The sequence below is a fragment of the Primulina tabacum genome, chromosome 8, assembly GCF_025594145.1.
Source record: "Primulina tabacum isolate GXHZ01 chromosome 8, ASM2559414v2, whole genome shotgun sequence".
NCBI lineage: Eukaryota > Viridiplantae > Streptophyta > Magnoliopsida > Lamiales > Gesneriaceae > Primulina > Primulina tabacum.
In genome coordinates, this window is record NC_134557.1 from 9,442,568 (window position 1) to 9,457,931 (window position 15,364).

At 35.5% G+C, this 15,364-nt stretch overlaps 1 protein-coding gene and 1 pseudogene across 1 annotated transcript; both read left to right on the plus strand.

Annotated features, from left to right (window-relative positions):
• Positions 1 to 6,633: 6,633 nt before the first annotated feature.
• On the plus strand, positions 6,634 to 7,197 carry LOC142554555 (secreted RxLR effector protein 161-like). Its single transcript, XM_075665217.1, has one exon. It carries the CDS (start codon positions 6,634 to 6,636, stop codon positions 7,195 to 7,197), a length of 564 nt encoding a protein of 187 aa, XP_075521332.1.
• Positions 7,198 to 10,964: 3,767 nt separating this feature from the next.
• LOC142553666 (putative pectate lyase 8) lies at positions 10,965 to 14,480 on the plus strand (annotated as a pseudogene).
• The last annotated feature ends 884 nt before the right edge of the window (positions 14,481 to 15,364 follow it).

Sequence of the window (15,364 nt, forward strand, 5' to 3'; positions counted from 1 at the left end):
AATCTTTCGGAAAAAAGAACAATACGACTTCCCTCTTAAATGTGATTTGGGCTTCGATTGACCTATTCTGGTATATAGAGGCCCAACATCTTATTGGGCTTTCGAGACTATAAATAATTCTCGGACAGATTTTTCTTTGGGTTAACAAATAAATTTTTCCTATAATTTTTTAACTTTTGGAATAGGAAAATATTTAGTGATTTCTCAAAAATTATTTAAAATAGTCTATGGTTTTAAATTAAATTATATTTATTTCTCATAATATATATGCTTATTAATAATAATTTTGGATTGTAAAATATTAAATAATTTCGTATAATTATATACTTGATCTACTATTTTACGCATACAATTAATAAGATCTAGTAAAACTAATATCTTACATTATTATTTCACTTTTATGATATTTAATTCAACAGAGAATGGACAAATTTGTTACTAATTTCCCAAAAACACAATATTTTTCACCATCTGTTAAGGCAGATGGTGATCGGAATTTATTGTTAACAATCCCCATCTGCTGCTGATCAGAATTTTGAAGACCTCATTGCATATACCAAAATTCTTCCCGATCATGAGATTGTTATCTTCTCAGGACAGCCTGGTTCGGGCAAAAGTTGCCGATCCACGGTCCGAAGAATTTGATATTCCATCCACTTACTCAACTGTGGATCCTCAAATCGACAGCTCATCCATTCCACTCCTCCACCGACTTACTTTTTAATCGGGCTCTCCAATTCTTGAAAAAGAATCTCCTTCTGGTCTAACTTTAAATGTCTTCATAATTCGACGACAATTCTTCAAAAGTTTTGCTCGATCAAGTCTACTAGCAAATCAAGGACCTCTCCAAAACGACTAGCAATGTTGAAATGAAGCAGTTCGCTCACTCTATTGCTTTTGACAATTTTCGGAAAGATATTATTTGTGATCTTGGCTCTCTAGAAAAGAGTACAAGCTTTTCACCAGTGATCTAGCTCTTATCAAACGCCTGTCTGTATCTTTGTGTCTAACATTACAGGTCAAATTAACAGATCCCAACTAGTGTTAGAGTCCTGGTTAAATCATATTCAGATCATTATTGATAGCCAGTTGCAAGAAAACTTGGAGTATACGCAAAAAAGGGGAAGTAGAAGACTACAAAATTCCTAAAGAGCAGAAAACACATGTTGAAAGGGCTAAATTTGAAGAAGATAAGAGGTGGTCAGAAGAAAAAAGAAAAATAAGAGGAGGTGGAAGTGTCAGTGGTTCAAACAGTAGAAAATATGATTTTGTTTTGACTTTGTAGGTGTAATAGGTTTTCAAATTTATGCACTTCTAACATTTTCATTTTATTGTCTCAGTAAAATACAATCCGTTCTTAAATTTTTCGATCTTAAATATTTTGTAACTGATATTGTATTTTTGCATCTTGGTTTTTGTTACCACTGAAAAAAGGATAATTTTTTTGAATATTTTTAGTATCTTTAAGTTTTGGTGGTTGACAAAATAAACATTTTGTTTTCGGATCCATCCGCTCAATTTATTGTAAAACAGGTTTTTAGACTGTTGTATCGATTCTAGCATTTGTAAGGCCCAGTTACTCGCACAAATGATAATAATGTGTTTATGTAGTTTATTATGTAGTTATTTAGCTCATTAGATTTCACGTGATGATTGAGGTATCAATATTGAGATTGAACATGATTATTATATTGTTCATGGTATATTGAGAATGAATATATGTCTAAATAGTAATAGCAAGATGTGTAGGTAGAAATAGTGTAATGAAGTTGATAGGAAATGAGATGAAAATATGACAGTTTTTACAGGTTTTAGCATAATGATTTGAATATTGATCCAAATTGTGTGAGGCCACCACCATTAGAAAGCTAAGATATAATGATACAACTTTCATGTTTTGGGTTTTGTCCAGATCATTGTAGAAGACAAGCCAAAAGTGCCACGAAGTGTGTCGTGTGTATCGTCATTTCTTCACTGACACATTTTGGGAGAATAAGCATAACGTTTTACTCAGACCTCCAAATGACATGAAACCAATTGGAGATTCAAGCCAAGACATAGGGCTACAACTTTCATGTTTACCACTTTTTCAAATTATGAAGGAAAGAGACGTTTCTGGAGCGATCTTTGATGTGGTTGTGCGCAGAGTGGCGCCCGAGCGGTAAGAAATAACCGCCCGAGCACCACTGTTTCTGGATTTTTGGTTTTGGACAGAATTTTCCGCGCTCGAGCGGTAGAAAATGACCGCCCGATCGCCGCCTTTCATAGAAAATGATAAGTTTCGACTTTCTTGAGCCATTTTCACCATTCCTTCATTCCTTTCTCAGCAAGATTCGAGAGAAACCAAGGAAACTTCTTCCAAAAGCTCCCTTCTTCATTTTCTTTCATTAGTTTGAAGTTAAAAGTTAGTTCTCCATCACAAGAACCTTATAAGGGTGTAAGTTTTCTTCTCCTTTAGTTGTTCTACATGTAAAGGGGTAACTTTCACCTTGTATAGAAATAGTAACTGAATTATTGGTTTATTGACAGCATAGGACTGATAAATATCGTCTCAAACAAGTATTCGTACGCTTGGACTGTAAGTTGGCATGTTCTTGAAGTAATACATGAGTAATATTATGATTTCAAATACTTCCCATTGATTATTGCTATATGTACATTGTTAGTATCTTATTGATGAAAATATAGCACCATATTCCATTGTTATGTATTAAATATGAAAGAAACTCATGAATATTGAAGATGAGTGCTATGTTATGAACATGAACATGAACATGAAAGGAAAAAGATTGATTTTTACATAATGTAGAGCTTGTCGACATCATGGGTGGTTTTAAGTCCACCAAACCTATTGGTCAATATATGTTCATGGGCCGTGGGGTTGCCAAAGATTGCTCCCTGACGTCCAACACAGTAGTAGCTATATAATAAAGCAAGCACGGTAGTACAGATCAACTAATGAGGCTCAAGTACAAAAATGAACATGAATATATGCTATGATATGACATGGTTTAAAGATTCATTGTTGTCACGACTTGATATGTATGTTCCTTCGACGCATATTGATAGGTACAAGTGCCAACTTATTGAGTTTTATAAACTCACGTAGCTCATGCATTACAGGATCAGGTAGTGAAGAGACATAAGATGCCGGTTCGCCACTGGATGCTTGTGACGTGCCTCACCTCGACAAGAACCGGGACTTATTATTGTATAGCTTCCGCATATGTATTGTACTAAAATATGTCAGGGTTTGAACAAGTGTTAAGATGTTTATGATGATACAAAGTGTGCATGTCTATGAGAATATGTATTTGTATAACAATATGGTGCATGGTTGTGTATGAAAATATAGTTGATGTTGTTGTATATATGGTATTGCTTGAGTTTTTGTTTTAAACAAAATGTAGGGACATCATGTCAAAATTTTTATAAACCGTCATATTGATGCCCCTTGTTTAAATTGCTTCATTAATATAAATATATCATTCAAATCCTATTTGATTATGATAATCATGTCAAGTATAGAGTAAGGGTGTGACATTTTATATGGTATCTGATTGGGCTTGGTCCTTGATTAGAAAAGGAAGAGTAATGTCTGTTGCCGAAGAGAATATGCCTGATTTGGGTCCTCCAGACATTGTGGAGACCTGTTTTGGTGGCTGTTCTTTGTTCACATCCACAGTTGTATGCCAGGCCGACAATGGACCAGGCCGTTAAGATGTTGGACATGGATGTTCCGATACCTTCAATACCCGAAAGACCAATATCTCTGATTGCAAATATTGATGACATCGAGAGGTCGGTGAGCAGTAGTGGATCCGGGCAATTGTCCACCCCTGCTGGTTATCAGACTTATGCACTTGAGGAAGAGCATCATGTGAAAGAGAGGGAGAAGAATGAGAACTCTGTTGATAGGTGATAAGGGAGATTGGCTAATTAGCCTTCTGTAAATAAGTTACCAGGAAATTCCCACTAGAGTTTGCGTCTGTGTAGCCATTGCTCATTGACACGGACTTCTGTTGTACTTTTGTAAAAAATTATAGGCAAGTTTTTGTTTTCTTTATTATGTGTTTGTTCGTCGGGTATTAGACAACAAATGATCCACACCAGAACTTCCTGTTTTTAAAAGTTTATTATTATAATTTTACATTATATATAAATAAAATATAAAATAATAAAAATATTTTAATAATAAAATTTAATATTGTTCATAAAACAGAGTATTGTAGCAGCTTGTTTACTGGAATTCAAGAGCAGAAAACAAATGTTGAAATGGCTAAATTTGAAGAAGATAAGAGGTGGTAGGTAGAAGAAAGAAAAATAAGAGGAGGTGGCAGTGTCAGTGGTTCAAACAGTAGAATATATGATTTTGTTTTGATTCTGTAAGTGTAACAATTTTTCAAATTTATGCACTTCTAAATTTTCATTTCATTATCTCAATAAAATACAATCCGTTCTTAAATTTTCTGATCTTACATCTTTTGTAACTGATTGTATATTTTTGCATCTTGGTTTTTGTCACCACTGAAAAAAGGATAATTTTTTTGAATATTTTTATTATCCTTAAGTTTTGATGATTGACAAAATAAACATTTTATTTTCGGATCCATCCGCTCACTTTATTGTGACCGTTGTATCGATTCTAGCCTTTTCAAACCATTCTATTGTCTCCACTTTATCAAACCATGCGGAAATAATTACAATCCATGAAGATAGTCGAGAATGTGTTTGGTTGAAATAAGTAGTCATCAAATAAAATAGAAATGTGTCTTGAATTCCAGTAAACAAGCTGCTACAATACTCTGTTGGAATTTTGATGCTTAATGAATGAAAATTAAGCAAATAAATCAATGTATTTGATTGAAAAAATTCGAAACGAAACTTAATGAACGAATATTAAGTTCGATGGTTCTGAATTAAACTCGAAACGAGTTCATCAAATGTTGAAAGAATTTCAAACGAGTAGTCGGAACATGTAAGGGACGAAAACAGAAAAAAAATTCGATCGTGAACAGTAGCAAGCGCGTACCTGCGCGTAGGTGCGCGCACCCGCCATTGCGAGAGCTCTCGGCAGACGCTGCCGAGAGCGCTTGGCAGCGCGCGAGCGAGCGCACGCGCGAAGGGCCCAGATTCGTGTCCCTTCGAATTTTCTGATGTTTTTTCATTTCCTTGGCATTGTTTGATGATTGTGGTCAGTTACAAAGGCCAATGGACACCACTATGAATGAAAGATCACGTCTTTTCACATGAAAAACATTAAATGTTTGATTTATTGAATATTAAAAAAACACATACACAAAAAACATATCATTTGCATATTCTTCTTATTCCTTCTTCAACAAGAGAGAGTCCATTCATTTCCTTGTGATAGAACTTGAATATTTGAGTGCTCATTATTCAAGAGTTGTAGTTGTATCTTAGGAGAAGATTGCCACAAACCTCTAGCGCATTGTGAGGGGCAAGTTCTTCTTAAGGCGAAAGTGTTCAACATTTACCTCTACAAAGCCATTTTCTTTGTTTTCTTCTTGTTTTTCCTATCAATTTTGAATACACAAACAACAATAGCAAGCGAAAACTTGAGACGGAGCATGCAGATCAAGTACCTACACATGATCCAACTCTAAATGAAAATGCTATACCATAGGAAGGCTCTTCACAGGAGCAAGAGCCAAGAAGAAGTGAAAGGGCTAGAATCTCAAAGTCCTTTGGTCAAGACTTCCATACTTTTATGTTGGAGAATGAACCAAAGGACATACAAGATGCTCTGGCTAGCCCTGAAGCTTCTTATTGGAAAGAAGCCATCAATGCTGAAATGGATTTCATTTTGCAAAACCATACTTGGGAACTAGTGGATCTTCCATCAGGTACCAAGCCATTGGGATGCAAATGGATATTGAAAAAGAAAACTAGAATTGATGGAAGTATTGAAAAATACAAAGCCATGCTTGTGGCCAAAGGCTATAGACAAAGAGAAAGACATGATTTCTTCGACACGTATTCACCAATTTCAAGAATAACATCATTCGTGTGTTCATTGCTATCTTGCATAATCTTGAGATACGTCAAATGTATGTCAAAACGGCATTCTTAAATGGTGAACTTGAAGAAAAAATATATATGGAGCAACCTGAAGGCTTCATAGTTAAATGACAAGAAAGAAAGATATGTCGTTTAATTAAGTCACTATACGGACTTAAACAAGCGCCCAAGAAGTGGCACGAAAAATTTGACAAGGTAATATTGTCAAATGGATTTAAGATTAATGAGTGTGACAAATGTGTTTACATTAAAGGCACTCGAGAATCTTATGTGTTAGTATGTCTATATGTGGATGACATGCTGATAATGGAGAATAGCCAAGAGTTGATTAATGGTACAAAGAAAATGTTGACAAAACATTTTGACATGAAAGATATGGGTGTTGCTGATGTAATTCTAGGGACTAAAATCTTTAGAACTCCAGAAGCAATAGTCATATCTCAGTCTCATTATGTAGAAACAGTGTTGAAGAAGTTTAACGCTTATGACTCTACCCCAGTAAAAACGCCTTTAGACGTGAATGTCCATTTGGCGAAAAATCGTGGAGAACCAGTTTCCTAACTGGAATACTCCAGAATTATTGGAAGCCTCATGTACATCACTAACTGTAATAGACCTGACATCGCTTGTGCAGTTAATAAGTTAAGTCGGTTTACAAGTAATCCTAGTGATGCACACTGGAAGGATTTGACAAGGGTACTTAGATATTTAAAGCACACCTCAGAATATGGATTAAATTACACAAGGTATCCTGCAGTACTTGAAGGATACTGTGATGCAAATTTGATTTCTGACACCAAGGACTCCAAATCCACCAGCGGCTATGTATTTAGCATTGGTGGAGGAGTAGTCTCTTGGAGGTATTCGAAACAAACTTGCATTGCTAGATCTACTGTGGAATCGGAGTTCATAGCGCTAGATAAAGCTGCAGAAGAAGCTAAATGGCTTCGCAACTTTCTAGAGGACATTCCATGTTGGACAAGTCCAGTGCCAGCAATTCTGATACATTGCGACAGTCAGTCGACAATTGCAAGGGCACAAAACAGTATGTACAATGGTAAGTCTCGACACATTCGTCGAAGACATAATACTGTGCGACAATTGATCTCTAATGGAGTTATATTCGTTGATTATATTAAATCAAATGATAACTAAGCAGATCCGCTTACAAAAGCACTAAATAGATATCAAATGTACTGTCTATCAAGAGGAATGGGTTTAAAACCTACGAAATAAAGTTTTCATAGTGGCAATCCAACCTTGTTGATTGGAGATCCCAAGATCTTGGTTCAATGGGACAACTAAGTTATGAAAACTTGAGAAATCACTCCTCATTCCTGAGACGATGAGTGAAGTTGCCTACAAAGATAGTGAGGTTAAGTATTGTACTTTTAATGATTCCGTAGCTTACAAAAGCGGGGTAAGTAGGATACTTTTTTTACAAGGAGATCACCTATGTACGTGTGAGGACGGGCCGCCTCTATGAAACACGTATGAAGCCAATATGTGTTCCATGTCCAAAACGGACACAGCCGATAAAAAAAAAATGGAAATGGAAGGAAGGTTATCATGTGGGTACAGTTGTCTGGTTTTACATGAACCGCCAAGAAGTTCAAGACATCAAGTTCACTTCGTGGCCTAGTAAATCCGATTGTATTCCAATAGGGAATGTTCAAAGCCAAAAGCTACATCTCCTGATGCGATAATTTTTCGTATATACTGTCTCTTATGCATCACGAGCATTCATGCATTAATTTCATTCATGTGGGGGATTGTTGGAATTTTGATGGTTAATGAATGAAAATTAAGCAAATAAATCAATATGTTTGATTGGAAAAATTCGAAACGAAGAACGAAGCTTAATGAACGAATATTAAGTTCGTTGGTTCTGAATTAAACTCGAAACGAGTTCATCAAATGTTGAAAGAACTTCAAACGAGCAGTCGGAACATGTAAGGGACGAAAACAGAAAAAAAAAAAATTCGATCGTGAACAGTAACAGGCACGCACATGCGCGCGGAGCTGCGCGCACCTGCCGAGAGCTCTTGGCAGCGCCCGAGCGAAGCGCCCAGAATCGTGTCCCTTCAAATTTTCTGATGTTTTTTCATTTCCTTGGCATTGTTTGATGATTGTGGTTAGTTACAATGGCCAAGGGACACCACTATGAATGAAAGATCATGTCTTTTCACATGAAAAACATTAAATGTTTGATTTATTGAAAATCAAAAAAACACATACACAAAAAACATATCATCTGCATATTCTTCTTCTTCCTTCTTCAACAAGAGAGCGTTCATTCATTTCCTTGTGATAGAACTTGAATATTTGAGTGCTCATTATTCAAGAGTTGTAGTTGTATCTTGGGAGAAAATTGCCACAAACCTCTAGCATATTGTGAGGGGGAAATTCTTCTTAAGGAGAAAGTGTTCAACACTTACCTCTACAAAGCCATTTTCTTTGTTTTCTTCTTGTTTTTCATATCAATTTTGAATACACAAACAACATACTCTACAAAGACTAAGCGGCATGTATTGCATACTGAAGGATGGATACATAAAAGGCGATATGATGAAGCACATGTCACGGATGTTCTTTTTCACTCATGATTTGTAGAAGAGATGTGGTACTGAAGTTCAACAAATACGCTCAAGTGATAATCTGACAGATTTTTTTCACAAAATCATTACTCACATCAACTGTTAAAAAATTGGTATACAAGATTGGAATGAGGCATATTAGATATTTTAAATGATACTTGCCCAGCTGGAGTAAATTAAAACTGTACTCTTTTTTTCTTGTCCATGATTTTTCCCATGTGTGTTTTTTTACAAGGTTCTTAACGAGGTAGTTAAGCAACAACAATGAATATCATTTTTTTTCCTTTACTAGGTTTTTGTCTAATTGGATTTTCTTAGTAAGATTTTAACAAGGCACATCCATCGAAGGACATTCAAGAGGAAATATTATAATATTGTGGATCTCGAGATAATCAAATATTTGGGTGATAGGAGAAAATCATGACCAATATTTGGGAGATCTTTTACTTGTAATATCATATTTACCATACCTATAAATAGATTACAAATGTAATCCTTTTGATATATTGAACTTACTTGTTTTTGCATCATATTTTGGTCAGTCTTTTACTTTATTTTATTATAGATGTGTATTTATTTATTTATTGTTATTTTATTATAGATGTGTATTTATTTATTGTTCTTGATGGTTGGATGGTATTGTAAATTATGCGTATAGATTTGGAAAAATAAAATTTAGTAAAAAAACCAAAAGAATATTGCAAAATTCATTTTAGGAGAAAATTCAAACTGTTCCTAAATCTCATGTTAAAGGGTGCACGTTTGTAATCGTTTCTAAAATATGGGATTTAGGAGCGGATTTACACCGCTCTAAATCCATGGGTAAAAAAGAATTTCTAAAGCAACTGTTTCAAGAACAATTTGACCCCTATATCAACAACTTGAAAATCGGTTTTTAATCGTTTCGAATCCACAAATTTAGGAGTGGTTTCGAAGTGCTTATATAAACATATTGATATATTTTTTTACGCTGAATCTTTATCTATAACAAAACATAAAAATGAGATAAAAACTTTCGTGTGTGCGTGTGTCTACGTTGATGAAGAGTCCCTGTGTGTGTTTGTGTGATGTGTTCGTGAGTTATGAGGGTTTGATGGCTTTATATTTTAATTAAAATACATGGTACAAGTTTAGGTCCATTAACCTAGTATATTAAGCTCATTAGATAATATTTAAAATATTTTGTTTGTGAAAATATTAGCCGAGTTGTCAAAAAGTCCATATTTTTATCGAAAATCGATTACCGTTTAAAATACAACTCGGCATATAAAACACTTCAAAACACCTCATTTTCGAAAATTCTATTTATTAAACAATTAAAAAAATTATTTAATACAAATATTTCCTCTCATATAGTCATCGGTCTCCGTTTCTCGATCGCGTCTCGAATAACCTTTAAAACACAGTTTTATGCATTCTAACATAAAACTCTATTTTAAACATATAAACATGCACACCATAATCTTTTGTAACAAATCCATCTCGCTTCTGCAGTACCTTAATCGCATTCCGCTTATTATTTCTCTTAATGAGACCATGAAAGAATCTCGTGCACATGTCGCTCTGCTTCAAGTAATTGATTTTTGCTTTCTGAGAAACAAAATATTGCTCTGCTTCTAATAACAATTCTGTCTTCTTCCTCACCGCCTTATATTCATATAACATGATCCCCGAATGTAACATCGAGCTCTGCATAGTTTCAAGCTTCTTCTTAGCTTCAGCTGCTCTGGATGAGATGTGGCTAAAATGTTTCTGGTTCAGGGAGCGCAATGGTTTCTTCATCCCTTTGAGGAGTTGTTTCAATCGATATTGCGCAGTCCCGTAGCCACTGAATTTCCATCTATGCTCCACTAGTCGAGTTTGTTTATTTTAATGAAGCTATTATATTTTCCTAAATCATCTTCCTCTGTCTCTTGATTTGATAGATAATATGAATTTCAGTCTATTATAAACAAATAGATAGGTCATCGATTTATTCATATATAATATTACACATAACCAACGTATATATCTGACATATTACATTACACGCACAACAGGTGTACTTTTTCGGAAATTAGTTAAATTAAAATATTTTACTCATAACAAATCGAAGAGAGTGGATAGGATATGTCCTATACACTCTGCTAATTTCATAAATCAGGCGAGGAATGTGGGAAAATTTAAGAATATCGAAAAGAGTTTCAAGTTCGAGATTTAATTATAACAAAAAAAACGTTATTTATAAAATTCTATAATGGTAAAACTTTTACATAATTACCGAAAAACTTAGTAAAAGAGTTTTACGTCAAAGAAAGACATTAAACGAGACCGATCGATCCCATTATAAAATATGGTCTCTCCTTCTGTAAGTGAATGCTATTCTACATTATGCCATCCCTTTAACGCACGTTATTTTTCCCGAATCTTGGAATTTTCTATACCGTTTGAGAGGTAGATACATTGGAGGGATCTTCGTTTTGATGATAGATTAAGAGTTTTCTTGAGCTTTTATATATCAATGGCGGTTTATCTGAGCATTGCGTCGGTTCTTTCATTTCTGATCCTTGTGCTGTTTGTCGACGTGGTTCCCGCGAGAGAAAGGTACCGAGATTTCATTTTGTGTGATTTTTCCTGCTCAGATTCTTCGGGCAAATTCCAAATCTTGTTGTCTTCATTGATTCGAACTCATGGTACGTTGTGGTGCAATCACTTATTCCCACAGAACTGAAGAAAGTAGCCAGATTAAAAACTTGTGGAATTCAACGATGAAGGATAAGTGAGTTCCCTGCATAATTTAAATATCATGATCCAATATGAGAATTTTCCGTCATCGAATATAGCAGTTGATTTTTCAAGTGATCATGCATTTTTTATTATTATTATTAATGCATCACACTATACTCATACAAAAGAAATCCTCAAGTACGGTTTTGTAGAGTAAATTTCTGCTCCCCACAGAAATCAAATGCATTTTCAAGTTATCCGATTTCTCGGATAATGGCCGTGTAATGGAACAGACACCCGAAAGACATCCCATAATTTTGTCATTTGAGGGATCTCCTCCTGTACACTGAACAAATCCAAATTTTAACCATGCGCGCAGGTCAAAAATCGAGCATGAACACGCAGTTGATGATCCGGAAACTGTCGCTGCCATGGTAGATATGTAGGTCCCTTTCCCTTTATTTCAGCTTCATAAATATTGTTTCTTGATTGCAACCGCTTGATTAAAGTTCATCCTCCTCCAATAAATCACATAAGGTTCATGTTGGATTAATGTAGGACCAAAATAACAGAAAGGGACCCCTCATTTGATCCTCGTATCCATTTTTATAAGACCCTGTAATCTCTACCATTTCCCAGTTTCACCAGATCTGACGGTGAATTTTGTTATACCTATCTCCAGATATGACCGGTAGCTAGTTTAATTAAGCACTTGTCCTGCTGCCAGACCAGACCCTGGAATATTTTTCATCCTGTCTATATATATACCTACTTACTCCTGACTGGTATAGCTCGTGTAAGTTACACGTTTTTCATTTTTATGACGGCCAATTCACGAGCATTGTCCAATAATATGTGCAATCCAAAGACAATACTTAATTAGAACAAGAGATCATAGTAAACTAGAGTTATTAGTTGGGGGTATGCCAAATATGAAAATTGTGTTATTTAATCATTCAAGCGGCCTAAGGTGATGAGGAGAAGTTAATTGGGGCGCATTCCGGTAGATGTACCGACACAAGACCATGGCCTAATTAAATGAGCCCAGCTCTGTCTGCCTACCGCAACCGACGCCTCAGAATTCAATCGCATTTATTACCACCAAACATTCACTTTTCCGTATGAGATGGTGACGCATTCGATTTCTATCATATGTCAAATTTGATCATCTTTTCTTTCATTTAAGCATGGGACAAATTCGTCTTGGAATCTAATATGCATGAGACGAGTTGAGAAGGATTATTATTCAATGAAATATTAAACTACCTGTATAGTTTTGGACACGCGATAGATTCAAGTTTCATAATCCAAGATATAGATGAATGAGGATCAGCAAGTTAGCTTCGTATAGGATGAAGTTTATCCAAGATTTTATTTGCATAAGACGTGAAAAAGAAAAATGAAAGTAATGTAAAGTAAACTCTATGTCCGCTTTGTTGGATTTTTATGATTAAATATGATTGATGACAACAATTTGGGATCCAGGACAATCCAGAACAGCACGGAGAGGAGGAAGTTGGGATTCTTTTCCTGCGGAAGCGGAAACCCGATAGATGACTGCTGGCGCTGCCGAGGAAACTGGATGCGCAACCGCCGGCGTCTTGCAGATTGCGCGATTGGCTTCGGACACAATGCCATTGGTGGCAGAGATGGCAGGTACTATGTAGTCTCTGACCCCAGCGACCATGATCCCGTGAACCCACGCCCTGGCACCCTGCGCCATGCTGTGATTCAAGACCATCCCCTCTGGATAGTCTTCAAAAGAGACATGGTCATCACTCTAAAGCAAGAGCTGATCATGAACAGCTTCAAGACAATCGATGGCCGTGGAGCCAACGTGCATATTGCTCATGGAGCTTGCATCACTATACAATTTGTGACTAATATCATCATTCATGGGCTACACATTCATGATTGTAAGCCAACGGGTAATGCGATGGTGCGGAGCTCGCCTTCGCATTATGGATGGAGAACCATCGCTGATGGAGACGGGATATCTATTTTTGGGGGAAGCCACATTTGGATCGATCACAATTCCCTTTCGAGTTGTTCCGATGGACTAATTGACGCTATTATGGGATCAACAGCTATTACCATATCTAACAATTACTTTACTCATCACAATGAGGTTATTTTATTTGAATGTTTGCTCATTTACAAAGCTTTAGTTAAAGTTAATGGTACTTATTTTTGCTTCTAAACAGGTATGTTATTGGGGCACAGTGACTCATATGCCAGAGACAGGATAATGCAGGTGACAATTGCTTACAATCATTTTGGGGAGGGCCTAATACAGAGGATGCCGAGGTGTTAATACAAGAATTCTTCAATTCTTTATGGCTCTTCTACATTTTATGTTTTGGTTAATGGTATATGCAATATTTTTAACCATCCAGGTGCAGGCATGGGTATTTTCACGTGGTAAACAATGACTACACTTCTTGGGAGATGTATGCTATTGGTGGGAGTGCGAATCCGACCATTAACAGCCAAGGCAACAGATTTCATGCCCCATCCAACCCTTTTGCTAAAGAGGTGCCGTGTCGTTTTCCCTCCAAATAAAACTGACCTTGCGTCTTATATAAAATAGATTTGACAGGTAACAAAGAGAGTAAACTCAAGGAACAGAGGATGGAGGCAATGGAACTGGAGATCAGAGGGTGATCTTATGATAAACGGTGCCTATTTCGTTCCATCTGGCGGTACTGCAGCCAACTACGCTAGAGCCTCGAGTCTGGCAGCAAAATCTTCTTCCATTCGTGGCCATCATCACCTCTGAGGCCGGCGCATTTCCATGCCGTAACGGTTTCCACTGCTGATAATCACATTTCCAAATTATGGAACATTTTCTTCTTCTATATATTTAGCCTATTTTCTTTCAATTTCTTGGTATTTTCCATCAAGTTAACAATTTATCGTGGATAAACCTCCATCCGGCTTCAAGCGTTGTTTCTAGCAAATTTTCGTACCATCAAACTAATTTTTTCTCATCATGAATCCAAATTCCTCTGTTGCATAGTTAAGCGTCCATGCATTTTTTCATTGTTATTATAGGTAAAAAGAGAACTTCAAGAACTGCTTTTATTAGCAATATGTATTACATCCAACTCAAGTTTGTATTATCTTTTACATGTACATCAATATTTGTACATCAAATCGTACCTCACAAAAAAAATAAATACAAAACATTGTCAAAATCTCATTTTACGAGCCTTTAACTATATATGTATAGCATTTCTTGATCTCACATACTAGCTTTCGATGCCTTGATTGATTGGAGATTTTTTGGAGAAAAATTCCATGGAAATAAAATATAAATTTGGTAAATTGTTTTTAAGAAATAAAAAAAGTTGATATAAATATCAAATTATGTCAGAATTAGGTGAATAAAATTATTTTAAAATACTATTCATGCTTTGTATTATAAAATAATATAAGAATATTCGAAAGAAATGATTAAACATTGACTTTAAAATGTAGTAACAATTATTTTGGGAGATGTGCAGTTGAATAGTTCAATTTCCATGCTTTGGTTTCTACGAGAAAGAAAAGCAGAATCACTGTGGGGGGTGGTAAACAAACTATTACTACCTTAATTAGGTCCATGGTCTTAATTGTCTAAAATCTTTTATAAAAAAAAATAAAACTATTGGGTTTCTCCGGTAATTGCATCGAACTTTAAAAAAATTCAATATCTCAATCTCATAGACAATCGGTTGCCTTTTATTCATATAAAATATACAAATAATTCATAATAAAATGTGTGAACATATATTATAGCACGATCTAGATCGTTTATGAATACTCATGTTTTGTTATAAGTATCTTATGAGGTATAATATCATGTTCATGAACCGAAACCTCATCTAACAGTCGTGATGAAAACAACTCTTTCGAGGTAATGAGTTTAAGTGACCTATATTTTTCATCAAACAACAATTGTTGATGATGATATATTTCAGCAACATGTGCAAATTCCTCGTAGCGGTATTGCAGCTCACTGGACATTCTAGTTGAGA